This window comes from Eufriesea mexicana, unplaced genomic scaffold (genome assembly GCF_001483705.2).
Source record: "Eufriesea mexicana isolate 0111107269 unplaced genomic scaffold, ASM148370v2 scaffold484, whole genome shotgun sequence".
NCBI classification, from domain to species: Eukaryota; Metazoa; Arthropoda; class Insecta; order Hymenoptera; family Apidae; genus Eufriesea; species Eufriesea mexicana.
This window is the reverse complement of record NW_016908637.1, coordinates 665,105-686,190: the sequence shown is the minus strand read 5'-3', so window position 1 is coordinate 686,190 and position 21,086 is coordinate 665,105. Positions and strand designations below refer to the sequence as shown.

Sequence of the window (21,086 nt, the reverse complement as noted above, 5' to 3'; positions counted from 1 at the left end):
TCTGTAAATTCTCTCCGGAAATGTAAGAGCGGTAAGTTTTTCTTCAAAACAAATTGCACAAGTTTGTGCTTCTTCATTAATATTCACCTTTATTCCCTTTACGTAATTATTTTCAACCATTTGTTTAAAGTCACGGACATTTAAGGGGCCCGTTCGTTAATGCCATTTCACTAGATCACTTGGACTCGATTCGATTTCAGCGGCGTGGGCAGATTCGGGTAACGACATACTATCACTTGTTTTTTTAATGTGAGCTCATGATCGCCTTGTTCGGTTATTTTCCCTATGGATATGAGATTTACTCGCAAATCCGGAACATAGACCGCATTTTCAAGATTTACTGACTTGCAGTTTTGTCCGCCAGTTACAGGAAGACGGACTTTCCCTCTTCCTTGGATTGCTGTTGATGAGTAGCTCGCCAAATTCAGCATAATATTTTCAGCACAGCTCAAGATTTCGAAACATAACTTTTCCTTACATGAGTGGAATGATCTTCCCCTGTCGAGACACCACTTGGTTGAATCTTCGCACACGTCGACTCGAAAAGCTTCTTCATCTCCTACAGCTAAAAATAATTCTTCAGCTAAATTTGCTCTCTCTCGGCGATTGCCTTCGTTTTCAGTATAATGTCGCCGCTGTCTATTCGATTTCGGCTTTTCATTTCGCGTTGGACAACAGGTCGCCTTTTGATCATATTCACCGCATTTGCAACATCGAAACGAAAAACATTTTTCTCAGGGATTGCCTGCACTATTCGATGCACTATTATGAATGCGATTTATTTCCCTCGCTATAATATCATGCCTCGCTCTGGATTTTTCTCTCGAATTCTTCAAGTACCTTTATTTAGCATTGTTCAGCATACGCGGTAGCTTGTGACTAGGCCTTATGTTTCCAGCAAAATTTTCAAAACTATTTAATATTAACGAAGACTATTTAATATTAACGTTGTTATTCATTCATCATTAATATCAATTTCCATAGTTTCTAACTTTGAGATCATACCGAAAAATGAATTTAAGTGACATCGATATTGTAAGAGCATGAAATAGCCTAGCCTTTTTAATTGGTCCCAGCGAGGCATATGTCTTATTACGGACCGAAAGCGATTTCGCCGCGCGAATGAGGTCGCCCAGTTTTTCGGGTTCCGCAACGTTAATTTTCCGCCTTCGTGCCTAACGTCGTAAATGCTCCGACGTCTGCTACGGGTCACGGATATTCGAGCACCTCGCTTGCGTCGTGCGTTACAGAGAAATCGCTGCTTAACCCTTAAAGCACTATGGACGCATATACGCGTCCGGCGAAAGTCACCAGCAGGGACGGTGGACGCATATATGAGTTGATCAATTTTATCGGTCTTCCATGTAATAGTATTACATGTAACTTTATGCGAGACAAATATATGTTTGTTTCTTAGCAATGGCAGTACAAAAAGACAAACGATGGAACAGATAATAGACGCGAGGACGGGTTTATTCTTTTGTATATCTGTTCTGAGTATCATTAGTAACATATTAACAATATAAAAAAATTTATCATACACAAATAAATTATTAATTTTTGTTTAGGTTTTATTCCTTATTTTTATGTTAAGTTATATTGTAAATTTTATTGATTCTAGTAGATAATTTATGCTTGAAAATAACGTTCTTTTATTATTGAACCTGCTGCAAAAGAATTACAATAATAACTTGTTAGTTGCGCCTTGAACAGTTAATCAACAGGGCTCGCACGAGCGAAAAGTATTCCGTCCACAGCGATCGTAAGCATTAAGCACGCACAAACCCTCTGAAGCGCTTCGGCAGGATGTCGTCCGCACTCTAAAGGTTAAGGAAAATTGCGTCCGCTGACGAAATGCGGATCCGGTTCCCACGAACGATAACGCCGGATCACCTTTATCACACCCTTAGTATGCGGAGTCCGGGGTATTATTGGAACACCCACCAATGGCATCGCGAATATATAGATCGGTCCACGAACGGAGCACAAGTAGTTGGTCCCAAATCGTACAGTTGTTGTGTAGTTGTCGCTAGATCGTTAAGTTATTAAGCCTTTCAGTCACTAAGTTGTTAAACCGCAGTGATTTTTGTACCGTGAGAAAGGATAAAGCATCATTGTCTAAAAGAAAAGCCTGAAAAGTAAGTTTCTCCTTGAAACCTCCTCCTAACTCGCGATCATCGCCGAAGGACAAGTCAACGGACGTCCCAAAACAGCAGATTCATGACGATTGAGAACGCTCGAAATCCGGATCTCTGGGGAACCATCCAACGTCTCCGAAGCACCCTCGCAAAACCCGAAGGTACCAACGCCTTCCAATAGCTCCGGCCATCCTGTGAGTATCGGCCCAGCCGTAAATCCTGTAAACGCGACGCAAGCTCACGCGATTAGAACCCGCGGTCGCCGACCAGACGATGACCAACGTCCAGCGTGAGTCTAAAAAGCGAAGAAAATTTAGACTTCGCGAGCGGGTACCCGTGCGCCCGTGGCTGCCGTCCCAGCAATCGTAACCCACATCGTGACAATGGTATTTCCGAATTACTTCCTAGGAACGTTGATCGTCACGAAGATAGCAGCAGATTGGTTTCAGAGAATGTTCTCTGTTCGCGGTTTCCACGTACAGTTTTAGTAGGACTTGGTCAAGGAACTCGTGAGAAATAAACACGTTGAATCTGGAAACTCAAAACGTATATTCTAAATGACTAGTTACAACTGATAGTACAAAAGACTGATTATCTTTGACGTCTTTGCTCGACTCGATTAACTAATTCTACTGTCTGCTCCTGCTGCGGGTGCCCTTATTTAACGGTGGATTAAAACAACGGCACTTCAATCAGCGTATAGCGTGGGCGCGGACCACGGAGAGAGCCGCTCGTCTCTAGCGCAATCTATGGCGTGAGCGTCCGGCAGCGTAGCTGCGCCCGCATCAATCAGAGAGCAATGTCGTTAAAATGTACTTATTTAATACTTAATACTTATTTTCATACTTTTTTCTATGTTTACAATAAAACTTATTCCTATTCGGTACTTGAACCGTTACATCTATGTGGCATCATGCCAGAAGTTGAGCCTCAGGTGTATTCGGAGGACACAGTATATACGGGAGACATAACAATATCCATTTTTCGAAATTCGTTGAATTCATTTGAACATGATAGTCTCTTTCACTTAACACACATTCACATTGTATGCTGATTGAATTTTACTGATTACAAAAATTGGATATTTGAAAAATAATGTATTAAAAATTTGTAACCATTTCACAAAATAGTACGCAGTATAATATTTTAAAGAAGTGTATCTGCTATATTTTTATTCGGTGCTAACATTAATTACAAATAAGAAAAGAAATAATAGGAGTAGTATTTTGAAATATTGCGGAAAGTAAGGAAAGATTTTAGCGTAGAACGCCAGTTTTTAGCATCTTTTCCGAATTTTTTTACAGAGTAACCATTGATCATTTTTCGTCCAACTCTTGCACATATACTTATTCACCTTTCAATAATATTCATCAGTTTTTTAAACTACAAATAACAGGAGTTAGTAGGATATTCTAACCTCGGACGTACTGCCTTCCGAAAAAAGGTGTTCTATTGGGTTCTTTTATGTGATGTAAGTGACTTATAGAACGATATTGATTTCTATTTCACTGTGGTAGGGTCTATAACGACACGTTTACCGAAGTTACACACCAAATTTGAATAAAATAAATCATGTAGAGCTTGAGGCATTACGGAGACCAATTCAGGAAGCCTGACTTCGATAAAGCACGTTTGTTATTTCCATCAGAGGAATATTTAACTCTTAAATTCAAAAAAGTTTACAAATATTTTTTCAATATTTTTTTAATTATACCGATTTGAATTTTTTAATTTTCATTACACCTTTTCATTATGAATGCGGCATAATACAGCGTTCAAATTTACGACACTTCGAAACTCGAAGTCTACCTTTTTATGTTACATAAAGAACTAGCTGCATCTGCGAATAATATGTAAATAAACAGTTGCTCCTGCACCGACTATACTGCAAGTAAGTTGAGTAGACAAGCGTGTAACATGGACGTTTTGACTATGTAAAATTGAATATTATTAATTTAACTTATTCCTGTACAATGAACAAGCAATTGAATATTACTTAAATATATAATAATATGATTTATTTAATATATAAATATTCCTAGCTTGTAATATATTTTTTAATTCAATTATTTTGTAATATATTTGTATATTATATATTTTATTAGTATTTTAATTATGAAAAGACTCCTAATCACATCAAATCAAATAATGAATAGAAAAACAAGAAGAAACTATGATAAAAATGATAATGATGGTGGTGAAGATGGTGGTGATATTGACGAAATAATTCATTATTGATTAATAATTATTTATCATTTATTCTTTACTATTGTATTCTATACGTATCGCATTTATTTTATTTGCATAAAAATATTAGTTTTCATACGAAAATTCATTTTAATCACTTTTAGAAAAAATCAGGCAATTTTGAATGTACAATATTTTTATCATTTATTGAAACTTCATCGGGAATTTGGGAAAATCTCAAAGGTTTAAGGAAATTTAAGCAAATTAGAAAGTTTGAAAAATGATTTGCAAAATTTCATATTTTCAACTTAAAAATCAATTTATTAATAAAATTGATAAGAAGAAACTCGGAAACGTCTAAAATATATATTTTAAATGTATTTAAATAAAAAAACATGGTACATTTATGTAGGAATGGAATGAGTGCGGTCCTAAAAGAATATTATTATTATTATAATAAAGATTGTTTGGGACATAGAACACAAGTGACCACGTAAAAGAGGATCTTAGAGGTAAGAGATGTTTATGACAGAGCCAAATGCGATAAACGAGCGAAAGTTTATGAATGTGTCTTGTATTTGAAGCATGCAAGAACGCGGGCGAGGCAGTCTTTAGTTTCACTTTAGAGTTTCAATTTTCAGTTTGAAGTCAAAGTTTAAGATCAGCAGTTTAGAATCTGTATTGAAAGTTAACTGAAATCAGAAGTTTTAGAAGTCGGTCGTAAGATAGTTGTTAGAGCCTTTATTAATTCCTATTGTATTACGTTAATCCGTTATTTTATTAATAAAGCTTATTTGTGTTCTATTAAGTGAAACAATATTATTCCAGTCGATCCCTCACTCACCCTACAATCCTACATATATGTGATATCAGCTCAAAAATGTCTTTTGACGCATTTAGGCGAATTTGTACGGTCCTAGTGTGCGCCGGTTAGCCAAATTGTTTGTTAATTATGAAAAGTATTGTCGTGAATGATTGCTATCAATCCTTTGAATTTAGTTCTAACTAAAAATAAACTCTTACCCTGGTTTTGACGGTATATATCCTGTTTTTGTTAAAAATTATGTTCAATATATCCAGAATTTCATGAATTATTTTCAATAAATCCCTATCTTGTGTGATATTTCCCCTTAAATGGAAAATAAGTATAATCTATCCTATTCACAAAGATGGTGATCTTTCAATTATTAGCAATTATAGAGTGGAGAGTCTACACGTGTAATAGCTAAAATCTTTGATAAAATTGTTGTTGAGAAACCGATTTTTTCTGTAAAAATATTATTATTGAGGAACAACATAGCTTTCGCCCAAGTCGTTCCACTACTAATAACTTTCTACTATGTCATCATTACCTGATTAATACGCTTGAGAGAGGACTCCAGGTTGATACTATATACACAGATTTCCGTAAGGCATTTAATACCGTTTGCTATTCCATACTGATCTGTAAGCTGCGTTCATATGATATTGGCGGTCGTCTATTGGAGTGAATCCAGAGTTCCATCTCAGGTAAATCACGATCACTAGAATTTAATGATTCTTTTTCAGATCTCATCTCAAAGAAGTCTGGTGTATCTCAAAGATCACATCGAGGTTATCACATTCAGGTTTTCATTTACTAACGATATATCTGAATGTCCCTGCTATTGTTTTTACCTGTTATTCACAGACGATCTAAAATGGTTCCACTCCACTGACAGCGGTAATAGTCATGACCTTATTCAATCTGATCTTCCTAGAATGGGACCGTGATGCGAAGCCAATTGTCTATCTCTCAATCTGACCAAATGCATGATCATCCGGTTCACGTATTCTGTAAATGCTAATGATTTCAATTACCTCTTTGCTGGCATAAAACTAGCCTCTGCGAATGAAATTTGTAATCTATGTATTATTTTTTATTCTAATCTCAGTTTTACTATTAACATATATAAAGTTACCTCGGCAGTGTATAGATCACTTGGTTTCATTCACAGAATATCAATCTTTTTCAGGAGAATAATAATTGAAGGAGAAACACTCTATTTTTCGCTGGTTCGTTCCAATCTTGGATATTGTTGTGTAATCTGGGCATCTAATCAAAACAATTTATGTAAAAGGATTAAGTACCTAGTACAGTTTTTACTATTTGTCTATATCACAGATTGTTGCCTGCCAAACACTGCAGCTCTCAGAGTCAGAGTTTCGCGGGATTATAAGGCCCGCTACGCTGATGCGGTCTACTCTAACTTAATTTATATAAACTTGGTTAGGGTTTCAATTGATCGAGCTGACTATGTGATGGGCAACTATTCTCTATTTGAACTGATTGATCGTGATGTTTTGTGTGGTTTTTCCATTCGACTTTCGTCGCGGTGGTTTTATAAATTTGGGTATGTTATGATTGATTCGTGTGAATTGTGAATGGTGTGTGCGTGTTTTTCTATTGGCTGTGTATCAGTTTCGACGTTCTTCGGTGACAGTGGATGTTTAAACAAATTGGACGGTTATGTCCATCGTTTCAGGGGCGATTTATTGATCCTTGCTAAAGATTAACCCAAGTGGTGGCCGGCTGATACGAGTGTCTACGAATCATGGGACACTGACAATAAAGAAATAAACCAGTCTCCCATTTAACTTGGAACGTTCGATCGTAGGGACTCCATTTCCAACTTCCAGTCATCTAAAATTAATGCCCCTTATTAATCGCACGATCATGCTCAACCTCTCTTTTTTTACAAAATTCTTACATTATTTCGCTTAAGTGCATCTCGTATCGCAAGAAATCGCTTTTTACTTATACAAGAATTCCATCGAAGAGTATGCGAGCATGTATTTTTGTTCTGGTTAATAATTTCTTTAGATTTTTAGATTTTTTGCATCTCGGTATGCGTTTAGACGGTATCTCTGTCGAATACTAATTTCTGATATAAATCATTCTTGACCCCGATGTGTATGACTTTTTCTTTTTGTTGTCGTTTATGTTATTCTTTTGTTGTTAGCAATATATTTATATTATATTTTATATTACATTTTTATATTAGTCGTTAATCAAATAAAACAAATATATAAATATTTGTTGTATTTCCTAAATTATATAACTGGCAATGTTTATAAATAGAAATATGAATAAAGATCATCACCGGACCAGAATGTATTATTCCATGAAAATTGATTTTCTTGAAAACAAAGCTACAGATGAAAAATCATTGCAACAAATTTCTTATTCCTCCTCTCACATAGAATTACTTTTTTTCTGCTTATGTTACAAATTACATATTACTCTTCATATATTTTTATAGTTTATGGTATAATAAAAATAAAAATAATAATAATAATAATAATAATAATAATAATAATAATAATAATAATAATAATAATAACAACAACAGTATTAGTAATAATGACGATGAAGATGACAGTGATAATGATACTAATGACAAAGACAACAATAATAACAATAATGTTGAAAATCTATAATCTACAAAATCTATAGAACTATAAAACTATATAATATTAAAAATAGTCATCAGAATTCACTGTAGGTTTATACATTATAATTTAATTTATGCATATACTGTACGAAGATAGGTTATCTTTGTATTAACATTTATGTATATACATACATATATATGCATATATATGCAACGTGAATATCATAACTTGCTATATCTTACTCTTTGTTTATCTTGATGGCCATGATATTCATTAATAATAAGTTTACAAAGAAACAAATGAAACACTATTATAAGAAAGCATATACTGATCCAAAAAAGTGTTGGTAATCCTCCTAATTGATGCCCATGTTTATGTAAAGCCATTACAAGATGATCATGCGCTGGAGCTATAAAAATAACGTAAAATATAATAGATTTTATTATTTTTTGATGTATATATTATATATTTATATATTCTGATTAAAATCGTTTTTAAATATGTTATATATAGTGCGTTAGATAGACTTGTGTAAGTTGTTAATGATATACGGGGTGATCCATTAAAGTTAAATACCTAAATTATTTTCGCTGTTATTGAAGGTATAAAAGAATATCTAAAGGAAGTTTGCATAGTTTCAAAGTGTGTATATAATTTAAATTCGGTTTAGTAATTTTACTATACATCCAATAAGTAGTGAAAATAATTAAGATGCTCGACTTGAATGAGACATTCGATATAAGATACATACGTATAACATTTGTTGCATAGATATGGAAATTTGAGAAAAGATGTAGATGTGTATATATATGTAGGTTGCCACATATTGCCATCTAGATATACGTCATTATTATTACGCACAGCGAAAAATGTTTCAGATGAAGTTGAATGGTTTTGAGACAGGCATATTCTAACGGATCTAGTTTTCTTGTGGAGGGACGTGTCAAGGACATATGAAGATCATTAATATTTTTCTAAATGGAATCACATATTTTTTATTACATCAGCTGATGCTCCTTCATATTCTTTACAAAAAAGTATTAACCTATTTATGTTAAAAATATCATTACTTTTTTATAAAGAATATGAAGGGGCATCATCTGATGAAATAAAAAATATATGATTCCATTTAGAAAAATACTAATGACCTTCATATAGCTTTTACACGTCCATCCAGAAAAAAACTAGAACCATCAGAATATGCCTCTCTCAAAACCATTCAACTTCATCCGAAACATTTTTCGCTGTGCCTAGTAATAATGACGTACATCTAGATGGCAATATGTAGTGACCCACCCTGTGTGCATATTAAATGAGTAATTAATTTCATTTCTATAAAATTAAAATTTAATATGTTTAGAAAAAAATAATTTAGAAACGCATACTACATTTCTGACACAGATTATACTCGCAATTTCAATAATTTTGTACATATACACAACGTGCATGCACACTTATATACCAGATATTTATTTATTTATATATTTAATCACACATACTAACCATCATCTATGGCGTGTACATGTAAAGCATTTCGTAGATCTTGCATATGTTGATAATCAGATGTTATGTATAATATGGCTGTTAATGGTTTTGTTAATTTTACTGGAATTTTTGCATACGATTGACTTAATGAAACTGGCGCATTTAGACAACCAGCATCACAGCCAAAGTAAACACTATCACTCTTGTCTAAAGCTACTCTTAAGATTGCACGATTATCTTCTCCAACTGTTACTGATATATTTAAATGCGTTACATTGCCGTAACTTATTCTCCTAGAACAAACATAAAATAAAGAAACTATGTTTTAATCTACATAGAAATTAACTCATATTGTGATTTCATATTTATAAATCATGTACAGTATTGTGTAATATTCTTAGACCAATAGCATTATATAACAACTTTATATTTTTGCAATTGAGTAGCGCACACGTATTTTTGATTAGCACAATATATTTTATGTGACCGATAATGTTTTATAGTACACGGCTAGAAGTTATACAAAAATATTATAAATTCGATGGAAAATTAAATTTTTCTTGTCTTTTCTTACCTAGATAACTTCATTAATTTTTCTTTTATTTATATGAATACAAAATATATTAGTATAAGACTATATTAGTATAAGATATAGTATAAGAATATTAGTATTTTGTATATTTCTAAATATGTGTACTTGTAACAATTATATAATGAAATATTGTAGGAATTTTCTTTAGCTGACTTTTCCTGATTGAGTAACTCTATATCTTCACACACTGACCTGACGACTACTGGTTTAATAACTCTCTTAATAACTGAACTCTGACTTCCAGAACGGGCCTTTTTAACCCTTTGCGGACGAGCGCCACATATATGCGTTTTGTGAAAGCCACCAGTTTGACCGAAGGACGCATATATGCGTTCGATGAAAACAACCGATACGGCCAAGGAACGCATAAATGTGTCCCACGTAAACGCGTTGCCATGGCCGAGAAACACAAATATGCGCCCGCTGTTACGGCCCTAGGACCCTCACGTCCCAAGTTAAGTGGTGGACTGTTCTATATCCTTATTGTCAGCGTTGCTATGAAGAAAAATCGCGTTTAAGTAGAAATGAGCGCTGGTAGTTTTGAGTGACTATCGCGGTAGCGGCTCAGCCTCACGGTACGGTTTACTCAAAACCGCTACGTCCGCAAACCGTTAAAGCCCATTTAGAGAACAAGAGCTTCCCCGAAGGAGGAGAAACTCCCTCTATGCCAATGTCAAGGGTGGAGGAGACTCCTCCCTCCGAGTCAGCCCCTCCGAAGGGTGACCCTGGGTTTATGCCGGGGAAAGGCCACCTCACGCAACCAGATCCTAACGAGTCCTCTAGACCGTGCACTGGGTTCTCCAGCACTATCGCACCTTAATAAACTCTAAAAATATCTTACAATATAGCGTGATTTGATATAAAACATTAACATTATGCTGTATTGGTGTAATAAGTGCAATGCTTGTCCCCAAGCAAGGGGTAATTATTTTGGACAAGATACGTATTAATCATATTTTTCTTTGTCAACAAACGGGATAAAGAAAAATTATTTCATGGCATTCGTTTCTATGTTCTTATAAGTTTCGTAAAGGAAACGTTTGCAAACATACTTTCACAAGAAAAATTTACTTGTTTTACTTCGCGTTCGACTAATTAATCCGAGGAGCTAAAAAAATAATCTGCTTTTACAATTTTTCTGCAAAAAGAAGAAAAACAACATGGACAAAGCGTGAAAAAGGTGCAAAATGCATACAGAAGACGAAATTCTAAACAGCCTTTATTTGCATAGTAATTATCGTTCGACATCAGTTTTCGAGAAATTTGAAGAAATTGTTATAGTTACTACAATGAACTCTGCCTGTATACATGTCGATAACGTATACGTGAGTTATACGTGTGTATCGAAATGAATGTTTATGTGAAAAGGATAGGAATTATGAAAATTTTGCTTTCTATTAGTTAAAATAACTATTAGTTTGAAGTTACAACGATTTAATCCATTTTTTTCTTTCTTTCTTTCTTTTCTATAGATTCACTGTATTTATTTTACGAACCAGAATTGATCTTAGGTAATTACGAAGATGGAAACTTTATTGAATGTTTTCAAAAACATTGTAGATAATGTGGTACAATTTTCTACTATATTTATGACAATATTACGGTTAATGTCAATAGTTCCGAAGAAATTTCAACTTTCTCCCCAATCTATAATTTGGTGACAATCATTAGGTGATTGTTGTAGAATTCACTTCCCTAAACACGAATTTATCATCGAAATTGCACTATCAGCCTAGATTAGAAAAAAAAATGTGAGTTTTTCTAAAAACGTACGATTTTAACAAAAAAAAAATGTGGAATTTTTGGCTTATATTAAACGAAAAGTAAAAACGTTAGAAAATTCATTCTTATTTTAAAGTTAAGCGAGAGTTACCCGAATTTATAAATTTTCATAATTTTTATCATTAATTTTGTTCCCGAATAATTATAATTGATCATCACAGTTTAAAACCCGCCGAGCGTACTCGCTACAGATTATTCTTGCATCTTTACAAAAAGCTCTTTATCTCGCAGAAATTTACTGTACAGTACCGTATTTTCTATACTATTCCGAAGAAGGAACTATCGTGAAATTATAAAATGATGTTCAATATTGACAGGGCGGTAAAATATATAACGGCAACATGTAAGCGGGATTTTGCCGCCATGGAGCCATTGTTCGCCCATCTGGCAGTATAATAACTTCATCAGGGTCATAGTCATACGTAATCGACACCAAAAGCATCGTCCAATAGGTGTCATTTATTATATGTATAATATGTATATACTTTTTACCATTTTATACTAATCGCAAGATTATATCAAATTTCTCTCAATCACTTGCATTTTAAAACAATTTCATTATTCTATACATAACAAATACATAAATATGAATGACCTTTCAATATGAGTTGTTAAAATATAAACACAGTTGTTTATGAGTTTATAACAATTTTGTTTTTATGAATATAATGCTTCCTCGAGTATGTTAATATTTGATTATTATTTAATAAGAAAATTTGAAGGTGATGCAAAACGTAGTATTTCGGTATTATTTAAGCATATTAAATTTAAAATTTTTTACTTGAATAGTTATGGAAAACACTTGCAGGAAGGAAAGTCATATGAAGAGTGAAAAACATATTTTGCGACTTAAGATATATTTTTACGTGATACTAAAACTCAGGACATCTGTTATAATTATCTAGTAACACTTCTTTCGTGGATGTTTTCGTGAAATTTCATGAAAACGAGTAATACAGAATGGATCGTTCATTAAAAGGCACCTGGAAAATGCGTTGGAAAATACAGTGGAATTTTTCCAATGAGAAGTGCTAAAATATGTTATGGAGCGTCGACGAAAAATCGTTATCAGAAAAATTATTCGATATATACGGAAAAATTATAGATGAAGTATTATAATTCTTTACATATGATATTGTATATAAAACTTCGAAGTGAACTCAATTTCTTTAAACGAAGTTATTCGATGTAGTAAAAAGTTTGAATGGTTTTTTAAAGAAAGTGATGAAATTAGTCAAGTTTCGAAAAGACAATATAATACACCACGGGACAGCTGATTGATGAATCAGTTGAACTGTACATGCTGTAAGCTTGTTGATACATATATATAGTTTGTTTAAAGTATGAATCAAGTAGTATGTAAAATACACTAATTAAAATCTCACAAAAAATAATATCCATAGATCATGAATTTCAACCGCTTAATGTATCCGCCTAAATGATACGTATCTTTTCCAAAATAATTTTTTTTAGTACAAGTGTAAGAATTAAATAAGCTACCAAATTCCAGTGATTTATCACATAATTATTCTATATTTATTATATAGCATATTTTATGGAATATTAAATTATTCTATAACGTATGTAATAATTGTATTATACATGGAAATAAAATTTTCAATGTTTTTATGAAAACATTTTGATACAATACCTAAATAAGTAATCTCGATGAAGGTATTGTGGGTCAATATTAAATTCAAGATGTTGATTACTAAAACGTAAACTGCCAAGGCTTAAAACAATAGCTTGTTGCACAGCTGCAGGATCACCAATCATTAAATGATGACATCCTTGTTTTTCTAATGTTATTAACCACGCTTCAACTACGTTGTTTACAGCATCGATAGAGGAAGTATCTTTCCATAATCGTGGAGCATCTCTACAATAAACAAATAAAATTAAATTTTGGCAAAAAAGTATTTAAGAAAGCCTGTGTTACTTACAAAGTATGGTGTCCGCGATAACAACCTTCATTCATGGCTACATTTTTTTCTACATCTGCAATACCCTTTGAAATTTGAGACAATACATAGTATATAGTAGAATTTATTTTGTGCCCATTTATTGCACCATCAGCTTTGGAATCACTTATTCTAAGACCTGTATACCAATAACTTTGCCAAAGATTAATATGATCTTCTTTTAAATTTTGATGCTGAAGGCTGATTGCTTTCCTAATTGCCTATGACAGATTACAAAAAACTAAAGCAAGTAATAAAATTTGGTCCCTTTGTAACTTATACGTACTTCGATGGCTTTTCTTTTTGTTATTTCATACTGAATATGGTGTTCTTCCATGAGTATAGGTTCACTATACTGTATGCTTGTCAAAATCTTTAATTTCGTAGAACTTCTTGCATTAATTTGTAACATTCTGGGTGGTGTTTTATAAATTATAGATATTGTAACAACCTTATTTGAGTTTGATAATGGAATAAACCCCGAAATTAGGTTATACTCGTGCATAACATTTTGTCCCGGAATTCTGAACAAAAATACAGTTATATATAAACGTATACATATAATGGTATTGATGATATAATATGTATATACACGTGTGAATATAAAATATGATATTGTATAGATTAACTCATATGGTTTAAATAATTGCAAATATATATACACAATGTTTTTGAACAAATAATTAAAAAAGAAATAAATTTTTTTAAATGAAGGTTATTTCTAACGTCGATTGCACAAGTATTTCGTTTATCTTGCTAAGGTTTACATTTGAAAGAGCATCCGCAAAAATTGCCCATTTTCATTTCCTTTTTTCACTTTTCGGTATTTCGGGTTTAATTTTGTGTTAATGAAGGCTATAATGATAATTTCCATATTAGTGAATCAAACTCCGAGTTTTTAGTTGATATAATAATTTTCAGTTACCTTTAGACTACCTTCATTACCTTTAGCTATTTGAGGTGGTTGACTTCGATTCGGGACTAATCAAAGATTACGAATTGTATTAGTAACAATTTTTATGCGCAACCCAGGCAATTAACGAGATGAAAGATAAAATCGAGACATTATTTATCTTGCGAGTTTCAACCAACAGTCGTCGTAAATGGACATGTTGGTTCCTTGATTACGTGACTTTGTGAGAGCTAAACACCAACTAACTACTACGTATAGAAATGACAAAACTCTTTGTAACCGACAAGGTTTACTTCTGTACGTGTAAGCAGAAGGAACCTGGTCCTCCACGGAGCAGGAGAAGGAGTTGACAACTAAACGCAAGAAACGTAATAGAACAATAGTCCGAAAGAGAAATTAACTTATGAAGAAACAGGCGACTATGAATATGAAACTGCTGGCTAAGCAAACCCATTTCTACAAAAAGAAAAAAGGAAAAAAAGAAAAAAAGAAAAAAAAAAGAAAAAAAAAAATGAAAAAAAAAACCACTAGGAACCGCTAGGAACCGTTAAACCAACAGAGCGTCACAACAAACACCAGAGGTCTTCTCAAAATCTTCTCCGATCTTTATAAATGAAGTGGGAAATATAGTACCAGTTAAAACATTATCAAATGTAATAGACCAAAACGATAACTCTTTAACCAACAAATACGGAATAATACCAATAACGAATGCCCTAAAAGTAAAGCAAACGCAATGTTATAGTTAGCAAATAAAGCAGGAAAGAAATTTCAGAGTTATTTTGGACGAAATTCATTAGTCAATCCACAATTCCACATAAGCGATATAGAATAAAAAAGAAAGTAGGCAAAAATGATCATACTGTATGAACAATGACAAATATGCTGCATCCTGAAACAAAATACGTGTTACCGATATACAGAAATAGAAATAGGTAGAAATAGAGGCCAAGGAGAATAATAAAGATGTAGACGAAATTAAAAGTCACCTTAATAGAATAATACACTTAGGACAGCCGTAGAAGAAAATAGAAATTCCACGATGCATGGAAGGTTTGCATGGAAAGTAAAAAGCCAGAACTTACAACATTAAATGGCGTAATTGCGATGGTGCGCATCCAGCTAATTATAAAGCAACCGGAGTAGAGGAACAGCAACAACGTATAAGAAAGTTGAGGCAACCAGCCGTATCATATATAGATATACCGAAAGGTAATATTTAACAAGAATCAGCAAAAGACATCAGCGCTCGTACAAGAAAACAAGTAGAAACAAACAAGTAAAATCGAAGAATGGATACGAATACTTAATAACATAATATAAACGGCCATGGTGGGTAAATTGAATGAAAGTAAAGAGGAAAAAAATAATGTTAATTAATAATGTAAATTGCTGAAAATAGGTATATAGAGCTAAAGGGCTAATGGCCGAATAGGAAAAAATCAAGAACAACGTACTCCTTACGCTACACGTAATGTGGCTCATCTCGGAAACCGACTTCACAACAAAATGTTCCCCAAGATACCTAAGTATAATATTTACAACACACAGCAACCAGGTGGAATTGACACGACTATTAATAGTGCAATTGAACACTTGGAAAACGAAAAATTCAGCGAAGAATACCTACAAACAACTAGTGTAACCGTTAATGACTGGCATGAACAAATGAAAATTTCAGCTTATACAGTCCCGGAAAACACAACATTCAACAAGAGGAATACACTAAATATTTTAAACCACGTGTAGTGAACCTCCAACTCGCATATTTCTAATCGCAAAAACAGATAACTATACACGTACGTCAATACCAAATAAAAGAATCTAAACTTTTGGATTCTTGGTAAACTTTGGATTTCCGTATTGTAAAAGGTATAACCGAACGGTATGTGAAAATAGAGTCAAGCCTTAGTCTTGCATCCAATTACTCTTCAATCATTGTAACATTGAGCTCTAAAGTAATTCAAAAGACATAACCACCGTTATTACACAACGCAAAAACAAACTGGATATTATTTAGAGAACTATTAAATAAACGTACCAACTACAGCATGTTATTGAAAAAAAGAGAAAGATTTGCAAGTGGCAATAAGCAATCTCACCTGTGAAATACAAAAAATAGCGTGGGAAAGTAGTCCAATTAACACATGTAAAGGAACAACTGCAAATTGTTCACAGGCTATAGGAGACATGATAGCTAAAAACGGAAGCTGTGGAAAGTATGGTAAGAATCGCGATATCCTAGAGAAAGCAAGAAATTAAGTAAAAGAATAAAAGAATTAAAGGAACTGCTGCTTAGAGAAATGATATACAGGAATAACTATCGGAACTAACACTTACGAAAAATACACACGCTACTCGCTATGAAAAGCAATAAAAATAATGAAAAATAATGAAAAATAATGAAATAACCAGTACAATCGATTCCTCCAATTCGAATTGAAAATAGACAATGGGCTAGAAACAGCAAGAAAGAAAAAGCAAAAGTATTTGTCAAACATTTGTGCAAAGTCTTGGAACTTTATTCTAAGCAAATAACATCGGGAGAAAAAAAGGAAATAAATTTATATCTTCTGGAAACATTAAAACACGTATCGCAGATAAAAGAAAAATTACTTTAAAAGGAGTTCACGATATAATAGGGAATAACTTGGATTCAAAGGAATTCCATAACATTTACGTTATGCAAAGAAACATGCCCATCCGTGGAGCTGATCGGGAAAGAAATACTACAAGCAGAGTCAGTTAAATATTTGGATATACACCAAGATTGTATAAGAGATAATTAATTTTGGAGAAAATTACAACGAAGAACTTAGTAATCACCCTGATCAACTAACATTGAGCCCACTAGACGAGAAAGCAGGCACTAGAAGATTAAAACGCAACGCGTCATTTGATTTCACTAGATTTAAATAAACATATAATATTATTTTAAATGATTAAAAAATGTAAATTATTTGGCGATCATGTACGTGTTATTTTCTAATAGCTTGCAAATTATTTACGTCTTACTGTTCGGAAGAATAAAGGGAAAAGGGGGAAAAGGCGAGAAAAAAGGAGGAAAAAAGGTGGAAAAAAGGAAAAAAGAGAAAAAATGATTAGATCTTATGGAAACAAGATTATGTTATAGAATACAGTATGGAACTGAAGAGGGAATTATTTAATAAACTTGAAACACAAATAGTGCAGCGACGCAACATAAGACACAGTAAACGAACACAATAAACCCCTGGTAAACGAATAGTAATTATTTGGCAATAAATAAGACAGTACGCGGACAATCCTCCATTGTAAGTATTAAAGTATTAGTCTGGGACTGCAATAAGTAGTATAAAGCACTAACGCTTACTTTGCAGCTTGATGCACTGATATGGAAATTCTTAAATTCTTATTATCCGTCAAGCCGCAACTTTGACATTTTGTATCACTGAAACTGCGCATATGCCCAACGTAAAGCTTTTCCGCTATTAATATCTCATTGTGACATTGTTTTTTGACACAAAATTTTATTCAAAGTACGAGGATAAATATTCATTTTGCGGATGCTTTCTTTGAATCAATCACACTTTCTTCCCTGCGTTAAACAAGTAGAAATTAACACTGATGCAAATTTAGAAATTCCGAGATCATATAATTTAGAACCAAAATTCGATTCGATTAAGATTTACTTAAAATGGCTAGAAATAGGTTTCGAAGCACAGTGGAACCTTCTTCGGTATCCGAAGACCTTCTATATCCAAACATTCCATTCCCCGAACTTTCTAGTATAAAACCAGTATATTTCTCTGTTTCTGTATCATTGTATTATGAAATTGGTACTATACGTATTAAGATACTGTACTCGTCTAAAATAATATTGAAAAGAAAGTGTATAGTAGAGACAGTTTAAACTACATAGAAGATACCCGATAAGATGGAAAATGATGAAAGTGTAGCAAAAATTGCAAGTTTTATGATGAATTATGTATTAAACAAAATCTATTAAACAAAAATAAGCAATGGAAAATAAAATAAAATTGGTCTCTTGTTAATCAAGATGATTGCAATGAAAATAACGATGAAGATGATATGCATTCGCTCTCCGAAACATTTATGGCGCTAAAAAAGGAATTTAGATGATTCGAGGTATAAATCGAATGTAATAAGACACAATGTAACACGTTAAAAGGTTTATGTGATTTAGCAGCAAAAAGGATGTGGCATCCATAATTCGTAGAAAAAGTAACATAAAAAGAGTAAGGAGTAACAAGAAAAAATGAAAAAAGAAGAAGGTAAAACGGGTAAACGTAATCGTGAGAAGAGACGAGTACTCTACTATTCGCAAATTTCTTTATCGGAACAATCATAACTCCCTACTAATTCGAATACTGTTTGCCACTCTATTTATCGCATATTATATGTTTGTATGTATTATCATTGTTCGTAAAAATGTTTTAGGATAAAATTAAATATTGTAAATGAAAATGAAAATTGCAGAAATCTATTCACATACTGGTTTAGATATATTTGTCGAAGTATATGTCTATAAATGGAAGCAATATTTCATAGGTCATAAGTGAAAGCATTAAACTGACACTAATTTATATAACCGAATACGTGTTACGCCTATAAATATACGCACTTGAATTAATTTTGAATTTACATTGAAAATTCCTTCTTCCTTCGAGTTTCTCGACAATATTTTAAATTATACAATATTAATTATGAACTCATTTCAGCTTACTGAATAGTTGTCACTACATTTGTTCCAAGTAATTTACAGGACACATACATTTCCTACAATTGCAGTAAATTCAGTGCTTCTATAATTAATAAAACAAGTTTATGACATATACGTTATTCATTTGATATAACAATAGAATTGTAACGTTCGAAATTAATTTTTATTATTATTAGTAGCCCAACAATATGTCGTAAGATCAAAAATCTATAAACACGTGTTTATTTTAATTCATTTTTACGAATAGTCAAGCTGAAAGAATACGGGAATCATCTCGTAAGTAATGCTTCGATCAATAACAATCGTTAACAACTAGTTATTTACACAATTATACATTGAAATATGCTATAATATACATATATGTATCGACTCTTAAGCTTCGTGAAACTGTACAACTTTCATAAATACTTGGAAATTAATCAAGGACCTTAGTTAACTGCATCGCGATTATCCGGGGTCTTGGATCATTCGGGGTTTTAATTATCGAAGGTCTCGATTGTCCAGTGTATTCTATTTACTAATACTATATGCTAGCTTTTACCTTTCAAATTTATGTTTCTATAATCAATATTTCTCTTCGTGAATTATTGATCGCTTATTAAGAATATTTATAATATTTCAAATATAAAAACGAGTTGAAAAAGAAAACAAGTATTGGCTTCGATGGGAAAAAAAAACAGATAAAGGTATTAGTGATGATTAATTTGGACAGGTTATTAAAATCAATTGCAGGTGTTAGTGAATTTGATTGGAGATTGGCGAAAAGGGCAGTAGAAAATTTAAAATCTATTGCCTATTAAAATCTAAGAAAAATGATCAACCATGAAAGAAAGTTGAGCAGAATGATGACTTTGAAAACGGCTGCTAACAAAGATGTAAGGAGCACTTTTGTTCCTAATATACTTCTCAGAACATAGGCGCATGTTAATGCTCCAGTATTATTATAATAGTGTTATTTTATAAATGAAAACTTTGGATTTATAGAAAGAAATGCATTATAATATAAATAAATACTTGCGATGATAGAGATGATAAAACAAAGAAACTTAAAACCAGAACAAATATACACTCCCGATTAAAAGGACAGTATTTATATATACTACTTTCGACCCTGAAACGGCATCCATGATGCGGAATTGCATTATTCATAATCCTAGTAAAATTGCTGGTTTTGAATACTATATTGCCAAATAAAAAAAGGCGAAAACATTTTTTGTAACGTTTGAATTATTATAATGAAATCTTTCCAGAACATACTTGAAGATATTTCAGTAGATTTCTATAAGTTTTTAGCTAAATACAAAAGACAATGACGTATGAAAAAATCCCTTTATCCTAGGATAATAATATTGCTCTATTACTCGTTAAGATAAAATTGTACATACGTCAGCTGAAAATTAAAAATATCACACATATTACCTTTTATACTACCTTTTTAACTGCCAAAAACTAAAACATTTGAATTTTGAAAAAATATTTGGCTTAATTCAATTTGGTTTAGTATTTGATTTAATATGGTTTGATTTGTATGCAAAAGAAAGAAAAAGAAATGCATTTTGTAAGAATAAGAAGTTCATTTTAAATGAAAAATAATTTACTCCCGGCGCTTGAATATTCGTTCGACTCGGATTTATTTAGCCCGTTCGCCTACCTCTGTATCTAGTCTAAACCAGCGGCAAAATGTTACTATTTACATACATATTGTATCTTAGGTTTTATGAAAGTTCAAAAACTGTAATCTAATGCTATCGTTGAAACATGTTTATAAAGATATCTACCTTCTGACGTCGGTATTATTATATAGTCAATAATAGGGCAGGGAGAGAAATATGGAAAAAGTAGAAAATTAATAAGAACGAATATACAAATGAAAGATAAAAATGAAAAAGGG

General features: G+C 32.5%; 1 protein-coding gene and 1 long non-coding RNA gene across 2 annotated transcripts in view; both read right to left on the bottom strand.

Moving 5' to 3' along the window:
• Positions 1-5,773: 5,773 nt before the first annotated feature.
• Positions 5,774-6,353, bottom strand: LOC108545563 (uncharacterized). Its single transcript, XR_001890094.1, has 3 exons — positions 6,266-6,353; positions 5,982-6,189; positions 5,774-5,848 (listed from the first exon to the last, which is right to left on the bottom strand). It is a non-coding gene; the product is annotated as an uncharacterized LOC108545563 (long non-coding RNA).
• A 1,607-nt stretch (positions 6,354-7,960) lies between these two features.
• Positions 7,961-21,086, bottom strand: part of LOC108545562 (uncharacterized protein KIAA2013 homolog) — a 46,615-nt gene continuing 33,489 nt past the window's right edge. The window contains exons 3-7 of the mRNA XM_017897243.1: positions 13,846-14,083; positions 13,542-13,780; positions 13,250-13,477; positions 9,243-9,517; positions 7,961-8,148 (exon numbers count right to left, since the gene is read on the bottom strand). Of these exons, the coding sequence (XP_017752732.1) occupies positions 7,961-8,148; positions 9,243-9,517; positions 13,250-13,477; positions 13,542-13,780; positions 13,846-14,083 (1,168 nt within the window). The remainder of the gene's footprint in view (positions 8,149-9,242; positions 9,518-13,249; positions 13,478-13,541; positions 13,781-13,845; positions 14,084-21,086) is intronic.